Here is a 25736-nt window from a genome sequence, read left to right as displayed (position 1 = left end):
CTATTATTAAAAAAAATCAAAAATATGAAAGCTCCTGGCGATGATGGAATACATGGAGGTACTTTGAGAGATTTCACATCCTTACCTTTCCCCGTTAACCTAGTATCCTATCCCTGACAACTGTGGCAATGCAGAGGTATAGTCAGTCTCTAGTAACTTTGGTTGTCAAACTAACATTCCTTCCCTTCCCCGTTGATCGTAAGGACGTAACGTGACCGGCGCCGCCATTGACTTGAAATTTCGAGCTCTCGATTTGTGCACATTGAGTATGGTCAGCTTATCCCAAGCCCCATTTATTAAATCTGTATGCAACTTCTATTGTTCTGTTCAATCACGGATCAGGAACTACGAATTGTACGCTCATCTATGCTTACTGAGAAATAATGTTTTATTTCTTTGGGTTGCACCAGAATTTTTTTCAGTACAATGAATTACGAGTGTGTTAAGCAAATATTTATTTTTTTCTTCTCTTTGTTCACAGATGAGCGCCGAGGCTGCACTTCGGATTCCGTTTACGATTCAACATCTGCAGATTTTGAAACATGTTCGACGAATAGGTGTAATCGAGTTGTTCAGTGTGTCAAATGCGATTCAAATGAAGCAACCCACTCGAACTGCTTGGATGAGCCCGAAACATTCATTGCACCGTGCGAGAAGCATGGAACAATTAAGGAAGACAATTGCTATCGACACGGTAATATGGGCAAAAAATGTGATATTACCGATTGAACAAATTTAATTGTTAAGCTTATTGTTTCAGTCGACGGAGAACAGTTTCAGCTAGGTTGCATCTCTGACACCAATTTCCCACCAACATGTGGCGATCAAGGTTATCCCTGCCGAAAATGCGAAGATGACAATTGCAATGCAAAAGGTTCGATATGCATATTTTATATCTAATCATCAATGTAGCAGACAGGTGCCGTTTTCAAAAAATGTATCTCTTAGCCAATCTGCACTCTTCTACAAGCAGCATTATTTGTTTTACCACAAAAATTATTGAAATAGCGGTAATTGTTTTGTTTTTCGATATTTTGCACCATTTATTTCATCGGCCGTCGGAATGATTTTTTTTTTTTGGTTTTACATTTTACTGGACAGTGATAGTTTGTTAATGCAGAGATTGTGATTTCAGTCAAGTATGGATTACCAATCGGTGAGCTCGTTTCATACTTGTGATAACACCAAAGACAAATTAAAGACCACCATGCAGTTGCCCAAAATGTTATGACTCATAAGGTAATCTAGAATGCCGTGAAAAGTGTACTATGATCTGTCAAACTTGGGTATCTTTTACACTACCGAGGGACCAAATGCAGTACTAGAAGTAGTACCCAATCTGAGCCCGAATGTGACGGACCTGATAACACATCGTATTGCATCGTGCCGAAGTTACATTTATTCAATCGTTGAACAACCTATGGATAGTTCGTCACTATATGTGTCGACATAAGCCCTTCTTCTTCTTCTTATTCCTGTAATTACGTCCACACAGAGCACAAGCCCTTATTTCTGTTTTAGGAAAAAAAATGGATATATGTACTAGAGCGGTTCAAAAAATCATTTTTGCTCCACACCACTCATTCGGTTCTTGATCAAATCCTGAGTGTCCTCCCAAAATTTGAGCTCATTTGGATATTATGTACCTATTCTTTTATTTATTTGTCGCAATTACTAAATAAAAAACTTTGACCAGTTCGACATTGAATATGTCGACGCGCTGATAGATAACTCTTTTAATTGAGGCTGCAATTGAGGATCGCATCACTTACCAAGGTGAATCCTAATCATGTAGCTTTTGAACCGTCCCAGTAGCGAAACTCTCTCCTGTGAAAACCATGGTGGTGCAGATACAATCTCGGTCTTTAGTAGAAATGAACGTCCCACTAACATTCCTTCCCTTCACCGATGACTGTAAAAATGAGGCCGGCGGAGTAATTAACATTACCGTAATCCGGGGTAACATTGATCATTTGTATGAATGTTTCTCTAATATTTCGTTTGAAAATGCAAATGATGCAAATTTTATATTTTTAAAGCTACCACCCATAGCTTGAGACTATATACTGTATTTTGTTTATTTAAAGATTAAAACATATTAAAACAAATGTTGAAAGCGATTTTTTTTTATCTAGCTGATATGGAATACGCCTAAAGGTATGCAATTTCCTAAGGGAATTTCAAATTCTTAACAGTAATTCGGTAATGTTACCCAATTGAGCACACTTATAAATTTTTTGACAACGGAATTGTTTTTGGCGATGCCATTTTTAGTAAGAACCACATTTTCCTTGCTTATATAGTTTGCAGACCCAAATCTTATATAGTTTGCAGACCACAAATCTTCGGTAGTGTCATCCTTAACAATTAAAATCATTATTTCGAAAAATTAACAAATTCACGCATATGGTAAACGCAATTTTCGCAAAAATATTAACTTTTTTAAGCTCATGAATATAAAAAAGAGAAGCACCTTTTATGATTTGGAAATGTTTCATCAATAAATGATAATACGAACTTTTGATGAGATGAGTCATTCCGATCAATGTTAGCCCGCTGATCAATGATACCTTGGATTACGGTACTATATTTGGAGTTCTCGAAATTGTACATTAAAGATGCTGTTGCTAGCCTCCAATTCCTCGATCGTCTCACACTTCCAAGATCCAACTCCACTTAGTCAAACCACCTAGCTCGTTGCGCTCCTCTTCATCTTGTGCCGGCCGGATTCGAGGTGAACACCATTTTTGCGGGATTATTGTCCAGATTTCGTGCTACGCCCATCGTACCCTTCCAGCTTTGGTGAATTTCTGGATACTGGGTTCACCGTAGAGTTGCGCAAGGTCGTTATTCACTCATCTCCTCCATACGCCGTTTCCACATACTCCGCTAAAGATCGTCGTAAGCACATGTCTTTCAAAAACTCCTAGCGCTTGCAGGTCCTCTTCAAGCATTGTCCACGTCTCATGCCCGCAGAGGATTACCGATATTATCAGCGTCATGTACATGGTACACTTAATACGGAAGTGAAGTTTACTTGACCATATGGTCTTGTGGAGTCCGTAGTTAGCACGACTTCCGGCAATGATACGTCATCGAATTTGTCTGCTGCAGTTGTTATCTGACGTTACCAATGATCAGAGGTAGATAAATTCGTCCACCACCTCGAACTCATCTCCGTCTATCATTACACGTCTGCCAATGCGAGCTCTGTCACGCTCGGTTGCTCCAGCCAGCAGATATTTCGACTTCGACGTATTTACCTTCCACCGTTCTGCTTCACATTTCATCCTGGAACGTTCTACCGATCCGTATTTATTGAAGATCGTGCCCTACATGTTGAAGCCCGCCCGTTTCATGACACCTTCTAGCGCAATAATGAACAGGAGACAGGAGAAACCATCACCTTGTCGAAGTCCTTTGCGTGTTTTGAACGGGTCCTATAACGCATACTTAAAGCACTTTATAGACTGCATTGAGAGTGGTAATCGCTCGATAGTTTTCACATTCTAACTTGTCACTTGTCACCCTTTTTGTATATTGGGTACACCACTCCCTCTTTCCATTCCTCCGGAAACAGACCTGTATCCCAGATCCTGGCTATCATTCGGTGCCGACAAGTAGTCAGCATGTCCGGGCCCATAGGTTTCGCTCCAATACCCTCCTTCTCAGCTGTTGTTGTTCTTGAGCCGTTTGTGAGCATCATTAACTTCACCTATTATGGGAGTTGGCACGTCTCCTTCATCCGCCGTACTGATGACGTCATTCCTCCTGCTGCCTTGGTCTTCCTCGTCTGCGCCATTCAGTTGTTCATCATAGTGCTCCACTTTTCAATCACCTCACGTTCGCCCGTCTAGATACCATCATCCTTATCCCGGCACAATTCGGCTCGTGGCTTAAAGCCTTTGCGGGGTGTATTGAGTTTCATGTAGAACTTACGCGTTTCTTGAGAACGATACAGCTGCTCCAACTCTTCCAGGCGGCGCTTTTTATCCCGGAATATATGGATTTGCAGTCTACGCTTCTGTTTGTTTCGTTCCACATATTAACGGGTACCCTGCTGCAGCATCATCGGACGCCGCATTCTTCTCGTCGAAAACCGTCTGACACTCCTCGTCGAATGAACTGTTCCGTCGATTTCCTTCCACGAACCCAAAGGCACTCATCCGGAAACGCTGCTTCAAGTCTTTGCGCGTGATATGTTGCGACTTCGTGTAGCTTGCGTCGTTCCAGATTATACCGTACCGGGCGTCGATACCGAATGTTGTTCACAACTGAAAGTCTTTCGCACACTTCAACCACCACAAGGTAGTGGTCCGAATCGATGTATGTGCCGCGATAGTGTTTTCCATCAATCAATTCAATGGTCGATTTGCGTTTCAGTCTGTTGGGGTGATCTCCAGGTGTACCGATACGGGAGACTGAGCTGGAAGTAGGTACTACGTATGACCATGTTCTTAAAGGCGGCGAAATCAATCAGTCTTTGGCCGTTTTCGGTCGTAAGCTGGGAAGCACTGAACTTCCTCATAATCGGTCTGAGTTCCTTCTTCATGGCTTGGACAGCTTTCGTATTCATCCAGCTGTGCGTAGAAACCGTCCTTATCATCATCGCCACTTGTTAGGTGAGGGCTGTGCACGTTGATTATGCTGATATTGAAGAAACGGCATTTGATCCTCAACGTCTAGCTTTTGGTGGTATTCAGTTACAACACCGTCTGCTGAGAGAGGCGCTGAATATTGGAATCTTTCGCTGTGTTCTCGAATTTGCCACCTTTGACAACCATCTGATGAGATAGTGGTGCGAGTCGATGTTTGAATCCCTGACATCCCTAATCATCGTTATCGGTGACTATCCGGCAGGTCCCTTTTTTTAATTTCTTTATTAGTATCATTCCAAACATTACATTCATTTCTTATATCTAGGTGTTCTGTGTTATTAGACAACACTATCATCCAAATTTGGTAAAACAAATTTAAGATTGTATTAACATTTTGTTCACAATATATTACATTTCATTTGCCGTAGCAGTTCAGATTTTAAAAAGGTGAGTTGATTTCACCTGCTTATAAAAGAAAAAAAAACACGTTCTCAATTTACTTCAACCTTTAGCTTTCAGATTTGTTGGAACGGATCAAATTTGTTACACGTAAAAGTTGATGAGTGGTCGAATGTTCATGGCGGAATCCGAACTGTTCATTGGCAAAAATTGAATTTTCGTTGATGTGGACCATCATTCTGTTCAAAATTACCTTTTCAAAAAGTTTACAGATGAAGGAAAGCGAACTAATTGGACGATAGCTAGAAGCTTATGCAGGATTTTTGTCTGGTTTTAAAATTGGAACAACCTTAGCATTTTTCCATTTGTCAGGAAAATATGCTAATTGAAAACATTTGTTAAATATATCAACTAACAAGGGAAGGTCACGATGGTGTTACACGGGGTTTGAAACCGGACTATTTTTGTTAGATTCTACATGTCGAAATATGAAAAACCCCAAAGCCTTTCGGGGTAGCCAGGACGGGCTTTAAAAGGGGCAATTTTGTACGTATATTATATTATTGAGCTAATTGGAAATTTGACATAAATAATTTTTTTTTAGTATTTATTGTGATGGTAGAGAACAGAATTGACATTGATGTATAATGTATTTTTTCCATGCTATAGGCGCAATCGGGATGGGTTTCTTTTTGGTATACTATTAAAAAAAAATTGTTTTGGTGTCCATATTCCATGTTAGTTACGCCAATGGCATAAAAATACATTGCAAACATACATTAATGTAAATTCTGTTCATTAATATCGTAATAAAAACTGAGAAAAATCTTTTTGACAAATTTTCACTTGACTCAATAATATTATATTCGTACAAAATCGACCCTTTCTGAGTTCTTCCTGGCTACACCACTGGTCCATCACCCGAAATGCTTTGGGGTTTTTCATGTTTCGACACGTAGAATCTAACAAAAATAGTCCGGTTGAAAACCCCGTGTAACACCATCGTGACCTTCCCTTGTAAGAATGATAAGCCTCTTTCTGGCAGTTTCTTAAAGAGGATGTAGAAAATTCCATCATCGCCAGGAGCTTTCATATCTTTGATTTTTTTAATTATAGTTCTCACTTCTTCCAAATCAGTCTCCCAGGAATTTTCGAAAACCGTTCTCTTGATCGAGAATATTTTCAAAGTTCTGAGTAATTTGATTTTCAATTGGACTAGTAAGTCCTAAATCAAAATTGTGCGCGCTTTTAAACTGCATAGCAAGTTTTTGAGCTTTTTCGCAATTAGTTAGTAATAATTTGTTTTTCTCTTTCAATGCCGGTATTGGCTTCTGAGGTTTTTTTTTTCAAAATTTTAGATAATTTCGAAAAGGGCTTAGAGTCAGGGTCCAATTCAGAAATCTTATTTTCAAAATTTTTGTTTCTTAATTGTACAAAACGTTTCTTGATTTCTTTCTGCAAATCCTGCCATATAATTTTCATAGCAGGATCGCGAGTGCATTGAAATTGCCTTCTCCTCACGTTTTTAAGGCGGATCAAGAGTTTAAGATCATCGTCTATAATTACGGATTCAAATTTTACTCATATTTTGGAATTGCAATGCTCCTGGCTTCAACAATGGAATTTGTTAATGTTTTAAGAGCATTGTCAATATCAAGTTTTGTTTGTAAAGAAATGTTAACATCAAGATTAGAGTCAACATACGTTTCATATATATTCAAGTCGGCTCGTAAATAATTGATAGTGGAGCTGATAGGATTGAGAATCGCTTCATGGGATATTTGAAATGTAACAGGGATATGATCAGAATCAAAATCAGCATGAGTAACTAATTGGCTACAAAGATGACTAGAGTCGGTTAAGACCAAGTCAATCGTAGATGGATTTCTAGTAGAGGAAAAACATGTAGGGCTATCAGGGTGTTGGATTGAGAAATATCCTGAAGAGCCTCATCAAATAAAATTCTGCCATTGGAATTACTTTGAGAATTATTCCACGACCGAAGTTTGGCATTAAAGTCATCAATGACAAAACAATTTGACTTATTACGAGTCAATTTTCAAAAGTCAGTTTGGAGCAAATTCACTTGTTGTCCAGAGCATTGAAAAGGCAATTAGGCAGCTATGAAAGTATATTTACCTAACACCTAAAGTTTCAAAAACTTTAGTTTCAAATGACGAAAACAGTTGATGTTTTATACGCCTATAATCCCTTCAAGTCGATCATTACGATAAACAAAAAAGTTAGGATCTTTCTATGGTTTGGATCCAGATTTTTAATATGTTTCAGTAATAACTGCTATATGCACGTTATTATCTGTAAGAAAATTAAACAGCTCGTCCTCTTTACCATTCAAGGAACGAGCATTCAAATTTAAAATATTTAAATTATTATTTGGATCCATTAGAAAAACGTAATCCAATAACAATTTGATTAGTAAATTTTACACCAACTTGGACTGCTTCAGTCATAGTGGTGGCTTTGAACATTGCATCAATCATTAGATTCAATTGTTCAGTTAGAAAATTACAATCAGAGGCAGACATATCACTTGAAGTGGGTACATTTCATGATTTTCCGTTAGAATTTTCGGTAGACGAAGAGGCGGAGTAGATGTTTACTGTGGCGGCAGGGTTTTTTCCTTTTGTTTTGAAACAAGTAGAATGGGTACTCATAGTACGAATAGGGGAGGAGTTAAAATTACCTGCTACGATATCGGCAAAGGATTTTCTGTGGGTTCATTTGAAATTAAAAGATTCGGATGTTATCTTTCGTCTGCCTGGCACGATCCTCGACGACTCTCCTTCGCGAAGGTCAAGCCCAACAATTGGACTTATGATTGCCCCCGCAATTCGAGTATATAAACTTGGTGGTATTTTCCTTCACTGGACAGACGTCCTTAGCGTGAGAAGAACCTCCGCAAATCATGCATTTAGCATCCATGCGGCAATTTTTTGTACCATGACCCCATTTTTGGCACCGACGGCACTGAGTGGGGTTCTGGTAATTTCCTCCAGGTTTCTGGAAATGTTCCCATGCCACACGGACATCGAACATAAGTCTAGCTTTTTCTAAAGCTTTAATATTATTTAGTTCTTTTTCGTTAATGTAAACTAAATAACATTCGTGAGAAAGCCCTTTCCGAACATTGTTTTTTTTTATGGGATCCTCCACTATAGGAACACTTTACCGCAAGTATTGGTACAAGTAAGAAAAGCTTTAGTAATTTTAATGATATTTCATCAGTTTTAAAGCAATTTGAACGCTCTTTTCAACTATTCCGTGTATTAACAAGCCAAAACGTAGATTGGCAGTGTCGTTTCTGTGGATAATGTTATAAAATCAGTGAAAACGTCACTACCGCAACTATAGGAACACTTACCCTATAGAGCATCGAACTGATTGCTCATTTCGATAAAATTTTCAACATTATTCATTTCAATTCTGAACAATACAAAGGATTGATCAAATATTAAGATGAGATGACAATGCAATGACTTAGGTATGAATAGAACGACAATAATACGACTAATTATGTTACAGGTTAATATGTTCATCACCCCTCATTCAGTATAAATTCACAACACTCCTGCACTCCTTCAAAAATCATTTCATTCGATAAAATTTTAATATAATGATTTTTCCATTCGCAGATTTCCAGACATGCTACGTATGTTCTGATAATACTAACTGCGCAGATGTTCAAACAAATCAAAATACACTGATTTGTGCTGAATACAACTCTGAATGTTTTATGGCATATACGTGTAAGTGTAAAATTTAATCACAATCATTCGTTTCTGTACAAGAAGTTCTATATCAATCTTAGGAAGTATTTATTGGATCATATTGTATGAGCTCAGTTTTATGCACATGGTCAAATCTCAACAGTAATTCCATTCAGGATTTTTAAATGAACATAATTTAAATGCTTCGAAATTCCGTCATCTCTTTTGTATCTTTGCTGCAATCCTTATTAAAAAGCAAAAAATTTTAGAAAGCAGCGTGAACAGTTGGACGGGTCAGTAACATAGTATTATACTTATTCCAAGAGAGCGTTCATCATTTCATTCCCTGATATAAAACTTCGACAGCCAGCGATGGCACTGTGCCAACGGTTCCACCACAGACAGTCTGTGGTTCCACGGTATCCATAGATGAATATATTCTAAAATATTTTCAGACTCAACCAAAATGATAGAACGTGGCTGTTTAGAAGATTTACCAGACACATTTTATGAGGACATAACCGTTACATGTGCAACCCCAAACTGTAATCAAGAAGAATTTCCAGATAAATCAACACATCTTAAATGTTACCAGGATACGTTAGGTGAAGTCGAGTACTGCAAATCACCGGACGCGACCAAATGCTTCACATTGGAAGACGAAAGCGGAAATTCACTACGAGGCTGTAATACTGACGACGGTTTTGCAGAACTTTGTAGGGAAGGTGACAATTGTGTAGTTTGCGATACAAGCGAGTGTAACTCTCCTACGGAATGCGTGATTTGCAGCGGGTCAGAATCATGTCGGGATGAACCACTGAAACGAGCTTGTGCAGAATCAAAGTTGTCCAACGAATGTTACACGTACCTTGATAAAGCTAACTTAGAGAAAGGTTGTCTCGGTGAACTGATGAACGGCGATACCACATCGAACGTATATGAGGCTTGCAGTTCCGATAATTCACTATGTAATAAATGTTTCGGACCTCACTGCAATGAAGTTCATTGTTTAAAATGCGATTCCGCTGAAGACGACACATGTGTGGAAGGAGATCCAGATTCTATCGCCTTTGAAGCATGCTTGCCCGACGACAGGTGTCTGATGTTCAAAGACGGTAAGTTGGTGTATTAACAAATGAATAGAGGAAAAAACAATACCCTCCTCGAGGATCTGAGACATGGATTCTAGAACATGAGGCGTCCGATTTGAAAACGGTCTTCGACAAAGTTGTAGCTGATGATTGTATCTCACAGTATCAACGTAGCTCTAATCCCCAAGAGCACATGGGCAAACACTATGACCGATTGAATGGATTGGTTGCTTTTCTCATAGTAATTCCCATATAAACTTTGAAGGACTTGTGCAGTCTCAGTTTTCATCCAAATGAGCTCAAATTTTGGGAGGACGCTCAGAATTTGATCTAGAATCGAATGAGCGGTGTGGAGCAAAATATTTTTTGAACCACTCTAATGAGGACTCTTTGAGTTATAGGTCACCAGATTTATATAAGCAATCAGTAATTTCTTGCTGTTTTTTTTAATTGCTTTTTAATAAGCACGCAATTTTTACCTTATACCGTAATGCGGAGTAATATTGATCATTTTTGTTTGATATTTCTTAAACATTTCCTTCGACTATGCATATATTGCAAGTCTAATACAGTATATATACCCAATGCTCGTGTCTATATACTGTATTTTGTTTTCTGAAAGTTTAAAGCATGTTTAAAAAAATGTTTCAAGTGATTTTTTTATTTAGCTGATATGGGGTAACATTGATCACTCATGAAAATAACGTTCAATAATATTGAAAATATCATTACTTACTAAAAATCATGGTCCCGAAGCCAAATACGAAGGCCAAACTCTTACAAGTAATTTACTTTTTGAGTTATTTCAAAATTAAAAAAAAAACCCGAATTGTGAAATACGCCTAAATGTAGGCAATTACCGCATTATTTACCGTAGATATGGAGCAGGGCCGAGTATTCTCAAGAGACCACCACCACAGTTTAGTTTGGGGTCTATACTATCTGTGGAACGAGAATGCAGCAGTGGATGAGCGTCATTTTGGCACAAGGTCGAAAAAAATGATTTTTTTCGTAAGTTAGGGGTTTGCTCTACTTCGTCGTAAGCGCTATTATTCGTCGTATCAAACATAAAATGTTCCACTACGGCGGATATTCAAACTTACCTGCAACATAGATTCATTTTCCAAGTGTAATCTTGTGGAAGCTATTATGGTTCGTACATTTTTATACCAAAAATAAAAAATAATAAAATAATATATAAAACTACTGTATTTCGATAAATAACTTCAGTTCAATTATCCACTTTACATTTTTTCTACCAAAATCGCATGACAAACAAATAGAAATAATAAACCATAGATGAATAACATCGTTGGTGTTCCCTTTGTTCTCACTCAGAAACATGTTGGGTACATACCATGCCCACACAGTTACGGATCACCCACAGTGACGGATCACTTTGGCGTTTAACATCGGATAACTCGCTCAAAACATAAACAGTGACGTAAAACATATTTTTCTTATGTTATACTATTTGTCTTCTACCATTTGTAATGTTAAGCACAACATTCAACCGCTAAATAACGGTGTATTTGACAAATGTTTAGTTGGTACCACACAGCTATCATATTATATGGTCGTTTTCTGTAAGAAGTGCCGTCAGCATTCATAAGCTCCCACAGGTGGTAAAATTCAAATGTTATAGCATAAAACATGCTCGTTCGCGTCAATTAAGTATGAATTCATCTTTGGAAAACATGTTTCTTGATTGTTGATTCTAAATACCGAATATTAGCACTTCTAACTAGTGATCCATAATATGGATCAGGAAATTATTGTTTACCACGGTTATGGATCACGTCCAAAGAATGTAGATTTCTGCCATTTTAAGCATTGGATTCGACATTTTCAGACAATCGCACTAAGGATTTAACTAATAACACATCAAGATTTGTAAATTTCATTTTTTAGCAGTCAAAAATGGGTGGAAAACTTGATGTGGAGCGAAAACAGTTCATGTCTCAGTTACTACAACGCAGTATCACAAAACAAGGGCATTTTACCCTTGTTTACAGCTCTTACACTGCTATTTTTTGCAGTAATATGTGACACATTGTTAACTTTCGCCAAATCATGCTATACAGATGCATTGAGTTGAAAATCTCTTGATTTTGCGCACTGATCCGTAATATGTCACAATTTGATCCATAATATGAAAATTGATCCATAATATGGTTTTCAGAAACCGATACAATTTTTAATTTCTATGCAATCCTATGTAAATATTACACTCAAAACAGTTTACTAACCGAAGTTCCAATTTGAAACGATTCAAATCATGCATTTAAGTTACAATTTCACGTTTTCCATGTCGTTTTATTGAATTTTAAAGGTTGGACTCCACACTATTTGATCCATAAGTGTGGGGTCATGGTAAGTGTCAAACTGCATACATTTCCGCGTTGATATTTATAGCCCCGCCAATCTCCGCCAGCAAAAGATGTTCCTACTGCGACGCCAGCGACAAGAGACCTGGGAGAAAAGTTTACCTTTTCAAGTTTTAGCGATGATGATGGTTATGACTGTGTGCATTTCTAGCTTAGTTTTTTATACAGGCGAAAACTTAAATGGAGAAAAATTATTAAAATATTTCTGATCACAATAGTGTTTTTTTACGTGCAATATGGGTAACAACCCAAGGAACAATTGTGGGCGATTAATAAACTTGCCTGAAAAACTACAAAACACTTTCACTTTTTGATGTTTAAACAACTTGCCTGGTCAACGAACAAAAGTATAAGTTGTAGAAAGTGATGATCAAATGTTGCATATATTCTTAGCAGCGCTTTAGTTCCTCACTTCATGGTATTTGAATAGCAAGTAGAACCAAAGTTTAAACAACGTGTGTTGATAATTTAGTTTGGTTGTCGAAAAGTCTCTCTAGGATAATTAAAGATGAGCTGTTTCTGTAGATCCAGATTCCGTTGTTCCATACACGACATACAACTGACAGGGTTTCATAACGAGTAATAACTAATTTGTGGAAGAAAAGTTGTCCTTGTTACCTATGATCATCGTCATTCAAAGAGTAGCCTGTGTACAGTATTAATTCAACCACATGTTTTCATGACGTGATTATAAATAAATTCTTAAACTGCAATAAAGCTGATTGTTTGAACAAGTCTTGCGTTTGAGACCTGTTCAACAACAAGCAATGTTCAACAATCATGTTTACATACACCGAAGGCAAGCAAAATACTTAGACGATGTTTAAACAACATCCGTACGGTAATCTGTTCGATTATCTTATTCTATCTTTAAATACTGCTCTCAGCCTGCAGATCTATATAACCTTGGTTGGAGCAGAGGAAACCTACGTGCCTGTTTATTGGAGTTCGAGTCTCAACATCATAACAATCTTTGATTGATTGAATTTTTTTTTACCTGCCACACGATATACGAATGCGAAAATGGCAACTTAGTCAAAGAAAGCTCTCAGTTAATAACTGTGGAAGTGCTCATAAGAACACTAAGCTGAGAAGCAGGCTCTGTCCCAGTGAGGACGTTAATGCCAAGAAGAAGAAGAAGCTTTGATCAGTTAGAATCTGCAATTATTGATCAAAGCTTAATAAGATGGATACTAGCACATCACCCTACGATTATAGATTATGCGAGCATAAACCAAAAACAAATCGTATAAATTAAACACTGCTTGAAAGAAACTGTTGATGTCATGTTTAGTCTTAAAAGTGTTTCACACTTAATTATTATTTTTGTTAAAATGAGTAAAAACTGACCGAAAATTTCATTCATATAAAAACTGCATCTACCCAACTGGACTAAAAAGTTTGCAACGATTTCACGATAAACTTGGTTTATTTACTAACGGAAAAAGAAAGACCACTCTATCTGTTCATGTGCCCTGGCTAAAAGATGATTATTTGAAGTTACTAACCTTATCGTAGAGGTATGGTTTCTCAACTAAAAGCATTCCATAATGTGTTTTTTTTTAATTAATCAGTTTTTGAATGCAAACACGTAGTTATTGCTGTGATTTGTGTTGTAAAATAGGGTAAGTGTTCCCTTAGTTGTGGATGATCCTATAGTTTCGGTAGTGCCGTTTTCACTGATTTTACTATATTAGCCACAGAACTGACACTGTCAATCGACGTATTGGCTTGTTGATACACGGAATAGTTGAAAAAAAAAATTGCGTTCAAATTGCTTCAAAACTGATGAAATATCACTGAAATTGCTAAACCTTCTCTTACCTGTACCAATAGTTGCGGTAAAGTGTTCCTGTAGTGGAGGATCCCATGAGAAAACAACGGATATCGCAACTATAGGAACACACATTTAAAAAAAAATACCGCAACTAAAGGAACAGTGTACCAATAGTGGAGGTATTATTTTTCACTGATATTCCGTGGATTACTGCGATGAAATATTTTTTCTCATCAAGTCAATGGTCGTTTCTTCCCGTTACAACATCAACATGTACATTAATTGCGCTTCTTGAATTTAGGCGGTTAAGGCCGCACGGGACCTCATCTTAATCACCCTATCCATTTCAAGAAGCAAATCCCAAGAACCACTCCATATATCGATGCGAAAATGTATCACTATGATTCCTTATATGTAGTGCACAACCCGACAAATTTTCAGCTTCATCGGTTCACTAAAACTCGAGATTTGCTTCCACAAAGTTTTGATGATTATTGTTAGAGTGAGACGAAAGATAGGGAAAATAACACGGTCTCCCGTGTCCCTTTAAAAGAAGTTTAATCGTACTTAGTACCTCCACTATTGGTACATCTACCCTACCACTTACAGCTTAGCTTAGACTGACTACACATATCAATGGTTGCTATTCCGTGATTGACCGAAGTCAGTGAAAATGCACAAAGAATCAACTAGAAGTTCGGCTGGGATTGGCCATAATCTTCTTCAGTGTGCATAATTCAGTACCTCTATTTATACAGGGTCAATAACGGCGCCGGCCACGTCCTTGCTGTCAGGTGGGATTGGGGGAAGGAATGTTAAAGTGTAACCTTTGCTATTTGGAGACCGTGTTTGCCTCTGCATCTCCACAAAGGTTACTGGGAAGGATGTTTGTTAATGGGGAGGATCGTTGGGTCAAAGGATTCACTTTGATAAGTGATTAGACCATGATAAATAGTTTTTTGTCAAATATAAATATGCTTTTATGAAAATATAATATTTTCATTTGATATGAACAATTTCTATGTAAAGGAAAATTATGCCGACAGTTGAGGTGACGAACCATTCAAAGTTTGTTGAACATATATCTAAAGTTTGTTGAATAAAGTGAACCTTTCGCAAGTCTACACTTGTAGTGTCGAACCATTCAAAGTTTTTTTATAATTACAAAAATAAAGATAAAAAGAAAGGGGTGTTTTGAAAACAAAATAATGTTAAACATAAATAATTCATGAATTAGAGTTTATGTCGACACTCACAGTGAAGAACCATTCATAGTTTGTTGAAAAATCATATTTACGTCCTACCATTGTATCGATTAAATGTGCAGTCATACATATTTTATAGATTAGAAATAGTAGCATGAAACGAGCTCACCAATTGATCCGTCATCCTTGACTGAGCAGCAACAATCCACATTCAGCTTAACTCGTTTGCTCCGCTATATAAAAGCACTCAGAGAAAATAGGCGCACGACCCGAGAGGGAAAACAACTGACGACTGCTCGGGCTTTCTTAACGCACTGCCAAGGAGCAATCGTCAAGGTCGAAGATCAAACAGAACTAACCGATCGCGGAACTTTTTCACTTCACTCGACCGACGCGCGACATGTTTGATCCTGCCCTCGTCACTCGCTCCCGCAGAAGCAAGCGTCAAGGTCGGAAGATCAAACAGAACTCAGAAAACACTAGATTACTTCTACCGAACATAAACTCACTTTATTCTGATATTCGCACAAACACGTACCTTTATTCTGTCCCACTTTCTTCTCGCTACTCCACCGTCTCTCCTTCCTGGACTACGCTTCGCTCCTTCTCGCTTTCGTTCCGACAGGACACGGCCGGTGGAACCTTCACTCCTCCGCACTGCACGTCTGCTTCCTTGTTCAGAGTGGACGGCCGGCTCAGTACATCTACCCTACCACTTACAACAGAATAACTCCTTCACACATCGCGTTGATGTTTGTTGACTTATCTGTGCCCGTTCTAAAATTCACATTCAATTGTATTTCTACCACTACTGGAAATGGTAATAGTAGTAGGCTTGAATTTTCGCGAAAATCACGTGGCTCTCCGAGTACAGTAGTTCAAAAACGTAAATCTCATCAAGTAGCCTCTGTTGGGTGCACGAATTTTCTGAATGATGAGTGTCATTGAAGGCTCTAAATGCGGAATATGCAGCGGGAAAGAGAACATTTTTCTACAGTAATTTTGGGTTGCCCTTAGCAACGGGTGTTTTGCAATTTTCAAGGCATTTTGCCTACAGCAGCGATGGGCGTGAGTTTCACTGGCTTCGCTGACTGTGATTGGCTTTGTTTGGCTACTGTAGAGTGAATTTCAGATTTTTTCCCAACCCTGATTTTTACTCACCGTAGCAATTCAAAAATCTGATGCGATACTTTAAACACTTTAATTTTCTTCGCATCGTGCTCATGAGAGCAAGTTTATTTCATAGCTTCTTCGCACATCGCTCTTCAACAAAACTTGAAAACAATGGTGCCAGTTCCTGTCATCTTTGACAGATACTGGTCCCGTTGTTTTCAGATTTCGCATGCACAGTAACCTTATTCTAGTTTTGATTTGCATTTGAGCTGCCCTTGAAATTAAAAACAAACGTTCAAGCTCAGACAAACAGACGTAACACGTAACAAATCGGGATTCAAATCATAGTCCAGAGAACATGTACGCCCAATGCTAAAATCGGTATGTTTGGACCAACAGATGGCGGTAGTGTGTAAACGTCAAATTCGAACAAAAACGATGCGAGCGCTGCGGGTGGATTGACCACCTACAATATATTTGAATTGACCGTTAAATAGGTGGTTGATGGACAATGACGAGAGTGTGATGTCTGTTTGTCTGTGGTTCAAGTCTATTGCTCATGAATACGTAGCTCATTACTGGGTTAAATACTAGTTACACAATCCAGATGCGATGAAAACATCAAACACATAAAAACAATTTGAGCCGCTTCATAATGTATTGCCTACATTTTATTATTTAAATTTCTTTATTAGTATCATTCTAAACATTACATTCATTTCTTATATCTAGGTGTTCTGTGTTATTAGACAATACTATCATCCTAATTTGGTAAAACAATTTAAGATTTTACTAACATTTTGATAACAACATATTACATTTCATTTGCCGTAGCAGTTCAGATTTTTTACAAATTAGTTGATTTCACCTGCTTATAAGAGAAAAAAAAAACATGTTTTCAATTTACTTAACCTAACTTAACCTAAATATATAACGCATTAATCGTGGCAATAGAAGATTGTAACGAATTTTGCCTGAAATTATTTTTTTTTTATTTGATATATGATTCAATGTTTCAACATTGGAAATTCTATGTAACTCATTGGGAGGAAGCCTCAGAATCATTTTCAGAATTTTATTTTGAATTCTCTGCAGAGCTTTCTTTCTGGTATTACAACAGCTTGTCCATATTGGTACAGCATACAACATGGCTGGCCTGAAAATTTGTTTGAATATCAAAAGCTTGTTCTTACACAGTACCAAAAAATAATGTGATTTACGTCTTTTGGGATGCACATAAAAGAAGCGAGCCGAATGACGTAAATTTGTGTCCAATTTCAAATACGTTAGTGTCTGATTCGGGAAATGTCGATCACAGTTCCATAGTTTTCGTGTCCTTTAACATGTAAAATTACATTTTTTGTTCAATACATCTTCAAGGACACGTTTTTGGGTCGTTCCATCACTTACATCATGTGTCATTCAGTCATAACCAGAATTACGTCCAGAGTAATTTTCATTATTTTTAAGAGTGTAAGACAAAGTTTTGATTTTCTATTAATAAGAGGATAGAGACATTTTACATATTTGTTACAATTGGCTTGAATGCCTCCAAAGTGATTTTTGAAAGTTAAATTCTTATCTCTTATCTTAACTCCTCTCATCGTGACAACATGTCTACTTCTTTTTCTTCTTTCTTGCATTACGTCCCAACTGGGACAAAGCCTGCTTCTCAGATTAGTGTTTTTATGAGCACTTCCACAGTTATTAACTGAGAGCATTCTTTGCCGATTGACCATTTTTGCATGTGTATATCGTGTGGCAGGTACGAAGATACTCTATGCTCTGGGAATCGAGAAAATTTCCTTTACGAAAACATCCTCGACCAGCGGGATTCGAACCCACGACCCTCAGCATGGTCATGCTGAATAGCTGCGCGTTTACCGCTACGGCTATCTGGGCCCCAACATGTCTACTTGAAGGTTTCAATTAAAGAGCTTTTGGTTTATGTGGGAATATCATTAGTTGAGTTTTGGAAGCATTAGGAAGAAAACTTCCATTTTTGAAAGTATGAAGAAGAAATACCCAAACTTTTTTGCAATCGACTACAGATGACACGCAGGCTTCGTCCTTTGGTGGAGAGGCCTGTGTCATCCGCAAACAAAGATTTTTGACATCCTTAAGGTAACTCAGGAAAGTCAGATGTAAAAATATTGTATAATATTGGTCCCAAAATGCTGCCTCGAGGAACACCAGCTCTTACAGGAAGTCTTTCTGACCTGGAGTTCTGATAACTAACCTGAAGTGTACGATTTGACAGATAACTTTGAATTATTCTAATAATGTATGTTGGAAAATTAAAGTTTTTTAATTTTATGATCAAACCTTCATGCCAAACACTGTCGAATGCTTTTTCTATGTCTTGAATAGCAAGACCAGTAGAATAGCCTTCAGACTTGTTGGAACGGATCAAATTTGTTACACGTAAGAGTTGATGAGTGGTCGAATGTCCATGACGGAATCCGAACTGTTCATTGGCAAAAATTTAATTTTCGTTGATGTGGACCATCATTCTGTTCAAAATGACCTTTTCAAAAAGTTTACTGATGGAGGAAAGCAAACTGATTGGACGATAGCTAGAAGCTTTCGCAGGATTTTCGTCTGTTTTTTAAATTGGAACAACCTTAGCATATCTCCATTTGTCAGGAAAATATGCTAATTGAAAACATTTGTTAAATATATCAACTAAGAATGATAAGCTACTTTCTAGGAGTTTTTTTTTGATGAGGATGTAAAAAATTTCATCACCGCCAGGGGCTTTCATACTTCTTATTTTTTTCAATAATGCTTCTCACTTCTTCCAAACCAGTCTCCCAGGAATTTTCGGAAGCGTTCTCTTGATTAAGAATGTTTTCGAAGTCCTGATTAACTTGATTTTCTATTGGGCTAGTAAGTCCTAAATTAAATTGTGCGCGCTTTCAAACTACATAGCAATTTTCGCAATTAGTTAGTAATATTTTGTTTATTCTTTCATAGTCGGTATTGGTGTCTAAGGTTTTTTTTTAAATTTTACATTTTAAGCGAATATTTTTTTGTTTAGAACATAAAAACTAGTTTTGAAGTTTTGATGATGGTGATGATTACGAGACGGATCCTTGAACATTAAATTTAGTGTAAAACGCTGCTAACTTTACAACATTTTGACGAAGTCTTTGCAATAACTACTTCACTGGACACCGCCAAACACTAGCTGATATCAAAAAGACAATCCTTAGCTGACGGTCTTTGTCCTCGCTTGATCTTTGTTAACATGAGGCACGGACTTGCGAGGACCAGAGCAATGTTGTATGCTCTTTCTAGTTTATCGACTCGTCATTTCAATGGTCTTTATGTCTACAAACCTTATTAATTGAGATCACTGGTTACGCTTGTACCTCCAAAGGCCCAAACTCATAAGTGTTCTTAGATAATCACGTTCCGTGAACGCAGGTCTTAGTGTATGTAGGGGAACTTACGTATTCTCGGCAGTCTAAGCCGATGCCGCGCTTCTTTTGTAATTTTCTCGGACATCAGCAGTCAAATAACGTGTTTGTGTGTTTACATTCATGCGTTGCTCAATCCTCTATCGATTCACACCGACAAACTTGTCAAAATTTTTCTGGAAACGTTGTTACAACGCTGCGGACATCTCTTTTCAGTGTGACTATTGTCAGCAGCCTCAATCTCTTCGGCAACTTTCCCATAAGCGCTGCAGGCGAATCTGTTCGGCAGCTCCAAATCAGTCGCATTTTGAGGCGTGTTCATTTGAATTGATGATATCTCTGGCAAAATTGTTTGTTCCGCCTCGCAAATCTCGTCAGCGGGAAGCTGACAGAGCAAAGAATCATCTGAATATTTTCACTGGTGTGTTTTGATAGATAAATACTGTGTATTAGGCGTTTGAAATTTGGTTGCCGATAATAGTCGAATGGTGCCGAAGCCGTAAGTCTCCCTATGTAGTACTAATTCTCGCTAATTATTTTCCAGAACAAGGATACACAAAACGAGGCTGCTCTAGTAATTTTGACGGATCGGATGAAGAAGGCACAGATCCGGGCTACAATTTTGGGTTGGTTCCTAGCGATGCGATCAAATGCTACCAGTGCACGGAAGACTGCGTTGATACCGATGAAAGTCAGCTAAAATATTGCAGCTCCAATAGCGTGTTGGGATGTTACTACATATTCGACGGTAATTATGTCCAACTTACAACAAATTGAAAGTTTCATTATTACTAATCTCTGACTAGGAGTGTCCATTACGAGTCGGGGTTGTTTATCGGAAGAAGGATTAGATTGCGATGGCGATCAGTATTGCAATAGTTGCACAGGAACAGATGGCTGCAATTCGAATACAATAATTGAGTGCTATCACTGCAGTTTCGATGAAGCAACACAAGACTGTATCACGAGCGGAAGCACTGAAACCTGTTCTACGACTGGCGACTGCGTAGTTTACATCGATAATGGTATGTAGATTTGGCAAAGGTCTCCACGTGACAAAAACAATATTTCATATTACAGAAGGAAAGTTTGTACGGGGATGCGAGAGTGATTTACCTACAGAGGCAACGTGCGCAAAGACATGCAGCGACAATATGTGCAACAAGAACGATGTTTGCGATGCTTCGATTGACTGCTACGGAATATGTAGCGCAGTTATGCCTGAAGAAAAATGTGTACGCTATCAAAATGTGAATCAAGTGCACACGGGGTGCAATGAATTTAGGGAAGAGATTTGCGATCTAGATGATGAACATTGCTACGTGTGTGATCAAAATCTATGCAATCGAGCAGGTATGAGTTGTTTTTTTTAAATTGCGCAGAGAAAAAATCAATAAACCAAAATTATTTGTACTATTCCAGCTGTTGCGGAGTGTTACGACTGCACGAACTGCCCTATTATCGAGCCCCAACATCGAACTATACTTTGCGAAAATATCAACGATAACTGCTACACGGCCACAGAGAACCCGAGTGGACAGGTGATTCGTGGATGCTTTAGCGATAAAAAGGATGAGTTAACTGGCTTGGAAACATGCGTGGGAGCTGCTTGCAATAAAGCTCCATTGGTGGAAGGCAACTCATGTTATCAGTGTACGGATTGCAGTACTACTGATGGACGAACTCCCACTAGTTGTGGCAATCCACGTTTTGAAGGATGCTACACTGCGCAAGATCTAACGGAGCGTACAATATCTCGTGGTTGCAAGACGGATGCTGATTATTCAGAAAAATGTCAAAAATTCAACTGTTTGGAATGTGTCGGAGAAGACTGCAATACAGACCAGGTTAGACCGCAGCCATTATGGTGTTCATCGTGTTTTGAGGCTGATTGTTTCGACTACACAGCTCCGAAGCCCTGCAAAGAAGGAATGCTTGTTGATTACTGCATAGAATATGTTGTGTTTAATATTCCCATTTATAAAGGGTGTCTAAGCGACGGCATTCCGCCTGAGATTGAATCTGATTGTAATGGCGACGAAAGATTTTGTAAACTATGCGATAAAAACTACTGTAATACTCCTAATCTATCCTGTTATGAGTGTACAAGTCTACAGGGCTTCGATTGCATAACAAAACCAGATATCTTGGGAAATACAAAAGAATGTGGTGGTCTTGCACATTGCTATACTAGCGTAGATAAGGAAACTGGTGTTCTAAGTCGGGGCTGTTCCACCGAAGGCACTGCTGAGTGCATCGAAGGTCCTCTGTGTAAAAATTGTCAAGATCACAACTGCAATGTCGATGTGGTACCTAACGATCGTTTGTATTGCTACCAGTGTGAAGGGCTCAATTGTCTAAATCCCACCAACTCGGAACCTTGTCAAATCTACGAAGCTGATCAAAAATGCTTCACTTACGCAGAAGACGCAATTACTGTCTATCGAGGATGCTCCAATGACAATTTTGCGCGCCAATGTGATGAAAAACCATGCGTTTTCTGTCCTGGTAGAGGTTGTAATGATGAGCCAACAATTGTGCCGAATACACTTTCCTGTATTCAATGCATCCGTAATAGTGATTGTGATGGAAAAGCTTTCGGGGAAAAGTGTACCAAAGACCTACTCTTGGGACGATCCGACAGTTGTTACACGCAATATCATTCAACAGCTGTTCCAATCGAAAAAGGATGCTTATCTGATCTGACTGAATCACACCCTTGCATGCAAGGCAGCCTCAACTGCAATATTTGCTCAGGGGACGATTGCAATCGAGGGAAAGCAATTTGTTATGAGTGTGACTCGGAGCAGGACAACGACTGTTCGCAGATATCGAACGAGACATTCACATCCGAATGCACCGGCGAGTGTGTGACCCTGGTAGATGACTACACTAAACGGGGCTGCATAGAAGATTTCCCAGAATTGGAAGTAGTCAATTGTGAAAATTCAGAATATTGTGAGATCTGTCAAGGGAAGCAATGCAACAGCGGAATACTGCCCGACACTCGTACACAGTGCTACGTCTGTGAAGGCTCAGAGTGCGTCGAACCTTCAGCCGAATTGTTGAAAGCTTGCACCAGATACAGGGAGGACGACCATTGTTACACAAACGTTGTAAACGCATCTTGGGTTCAGCGAGACTGTTGGTCCAGTCTAGAAAACGAAAATTGTGGCGATTACTGTCAGTCATGCGTTGTACCTGGATGCAACAACCAAGGAGTTATGCAACCGAACACTCTCACCTGCATCAAATGTGAAGATGGGGAATGTGTTGGAAAAGTCGATGGTAGTAAATGTACTTCACCGATTATGTTAGGAAGACAGGATTGGTGTTACACATTTGAAAGTAAAGGAAAGCTTTCGAAAGGATGCCTAAGCGATTTGGAGGAAAATGAGTCTATAAAGGATGCGTGTACAAACGATGTAGATGAATTATGTGTGGTATGCAGCAATGACAACTGCAATGGAGATTTTCCGTACTGTATCACTTGTGATTCTGAGAATGATGCTAGCTGTGGCGGATACTTGGCAAAAGTACCTGATAGTATGAGGACGCTCTGTGAAGAACGGAATTGCATAACCTACGTTGACGGTAAGTAAGAAGAATTAAGCTTTCCGTATCGCTATGCCAAATGTGCAAATGTGGCTAGGCGTAAGCCAGCAGAGCAGACTAACATCGGTTATAACAGATTTCTATCAGCAATAGTTGAAAACAACAGAAGCTGGTATAATTCTTTTGTATAATTCAGCGAGATGATAATTAAGGTTAACAAAGGGAAATGGAAGAGGTCATTGCGCATCTCGGCTGATATGTGATGGACCCCAAGGAACTTGATTTGATTTCATACTTTCGATAGCTGTGTTTATCTTATGCACTGATAGGACTACAACGTTGGTTCAAGTAGTAGGTCAAGCTCTTTGCGGATCATGCCCCAAAGTAGATACTTGGAAAAGATTTACGAAGTGTTCCAAACAGCCAGCGTTTAAGCTACTCAGCTTGGTCGATAAGCATCTTTTCAGATGTATTTCTTACAGGCAACGTCACATTCAACTTTCTGAAGGATAAACAATAAAGACTGGACTTGAAAAAAATGATTACCAAAAAATCATTTTAAATCGGATACTTCTCAAATTTGCAGATATTAAATAACTCTATATTAGCTATGTTTTGGCATAATTTATTTATTGAATTTCCTCCGCAAAGCTGAATGCTTGTACATTTCTCTTAACACTCACTGCCCATGAGATCTTGTGATTATATCGGCCCAAAATCTTGACGGCATCTTGGCACCCATCAGCATGAACCGACACATTTCGATAACGTATCGATTCCGGCATTCCGCTACTCCATTTTGTTGTGGCGAATATCCAGCAGTGAACTCGGGATGGATCCCATACTTGCGGTCGAACTTCATCAGCGCTTCGCTCGAATACTCCCCTCCCCTGTCAGACCTGATGCGCTTGGGAAATTTTCCAAACTGCGTGTGGACGTAGTTGCAGTACTCCTCGATGCGATCGACGACCTCGAATTTTTTCTTCAAAAAATAAATTGTACAGTAGCGACTGTGGTCATCTACAAAAGTTATAAAATAACGATATCCACTCACCGAGGGTGTTTCCAGCGGTCCATACACGTCCGAGTGGATGAGGTGTAACGGCATGCTGGTCGTCTTTTCGGTGGTCTTGAGGAAGGAAGTTCAAGCTTGCTTTCCTCGCACACAGCATTCGCAACCTTCACGTATTCCGCAGTCGGCCACCGCCATACCATCGACCAGCTTCTTATTCATAAGCACATCCAACGCTTCCGGATCGCGATGTCCAAACCGACGATGCCACGTGTGTTGACAATCTCGCTTGTGAGATAGAGTCACCTTCGATGCTATCGCTTGCTCCGGTTTGTTGAGTCGATATAGGCCATTGCGCTTCGTTGCTATGACAATGATTTTGCATTTTTCACCGTCAAATCGTACTTCCGCTTTTCGGGTGGTTATAGTAAGCACTGACAAAAGATTTGCTGACAGTTGCGGCACAAACAAAACGGCCAACTCCACCTTGCCTGATGCTGGTTCCATTTCGTCGAAGAATCCTCTATTTGATGTCACGTGCGAACTCGCACCAGAATCGATGATCCAATCGTCCGTTGTGGATCCGTTTCCAATGGTCAGCGCATACATACCTCCGTCACGGGCAACTTTTGCATTTTGCTTGCTTCGGTCCGCGTGGGTCTTTCTGTAGCTTGCAGTCACGTTGCTTGTGGCCAGGTTGCTTGTAGAAATGGCATACATTCGGCTTCCGACCGGCAGCTTTCAGCGCCGATCCCCCAGATGAATTCCGGTTTTGCTTGCTTACCTCGTCCAGCAGCTTCTCTCGAATGAGGTTCAACGTGAGGGCATCATCGGCACGTGTCTCCAAGGCAGTAGTCAACGCGTCAAATGATTTTGGAAATCCTTGCAGAATGAAGGCCATCATGGTGTCTTCTACCAGGTCCTTTCATGCGCTGCACAGTTTCGAGTACAGGTCCTCCATTTTCGTGAGATAGTCGTCCATATCTTCACCTTCCGTGTACCGGGTCTCGCACATCCGTTGCAGTAACGAAACCCTAGTGGACAGCGTTGCCTTTTGGTGCTGCTTGGCAAACGCCACCCTCCTTCGCCGTTTTCGTCGCGCTCGAATCACGCCGAACTGGTTTTCTTCCAGCAGTAGCAAAATCGTTGCACGTGTTTTTTGTCACCTTCATCCCATTTCGCCAAGGCTGCCCCAGCTTCTTCCGCTTGAGCTCCATCTGCTGCCGGGGGTCGTTCTTGACGTAGATCCGCAGACTTTCCCGGATCAGTAGCGCTTCAGTGCGGAGCTTCCAGGCTTCGTAATTCGAATTGTTGAGCTTCGTGGAATTCTTCAGATCCATCCTATCGCAGGAGTGGATCCAATCGTCGAACTTCCGGAAACTTCTTGAAAAAACGACACGGTGCTAAAGGCTCATAAATTTATTAACTCTATACATTTACAGATTGCTG

At 39.2% G+C, this 25736-nt stretch overlaps 1 protein-coding gene across 2 annotated transcripts in view; it reads left to right on the top strand.

The window, feature by feature from the left end:
* LOC5573080 (extracellular matrix protein A) overlaps window positions 1–25736 on the top strand; it is an 80465-nt gene that overhangs the window by 51246 nt on the left and 3483 nt on the right. For both annotated transcript variants that reach the window (XM_021846436.1, XM_021846435.1), the window contains exons 3-10: window positions 482–694; window positions 761–874; window positions 8651–8764; window positions 9181–9840; window positions 20265–20468; window positions 20527–20745; window positions 20801–21073; window positions 21143–23314. In XM_021846436.1, the coding sequence (XP_021702128.1) occupies window positions 482–694; window positions 761–874; window positions 8651–8764; window positions 9181–9840; window positions 20265–20468; window positions 20527–20745; window positions 20801–21073; window positions 21143–23314 (3969 nt within the window). The remainder of the gene's footprint in view (window positions 1–481; window positions 695–760; window positions 875–8650; window positions 8765–9180; window positions 9841–20264; window positions 20469–20526; window positions 20746–20800; window positions 21074–21142; window positions 23315–25736) is intronic.

This window comes from Aedes aegypti, chromosome 2, assembly GCF_002204515.2.
Source record: "Aedes aegypti strain LVP_AGWG chromosome 2, AaegL5.0 Primary Assembly, whole genome shotgun sequence".
In the NCBI taxonomy this organism is placed as follows: Eukaryota; Metazoa; Arthropoda; class Insecta; order Diptera; family Culicidae; genus Aedes; species Aedes aegypti.
This window is presented reverse-complemented; position numbering and strand designations above follow the sequence as displayed.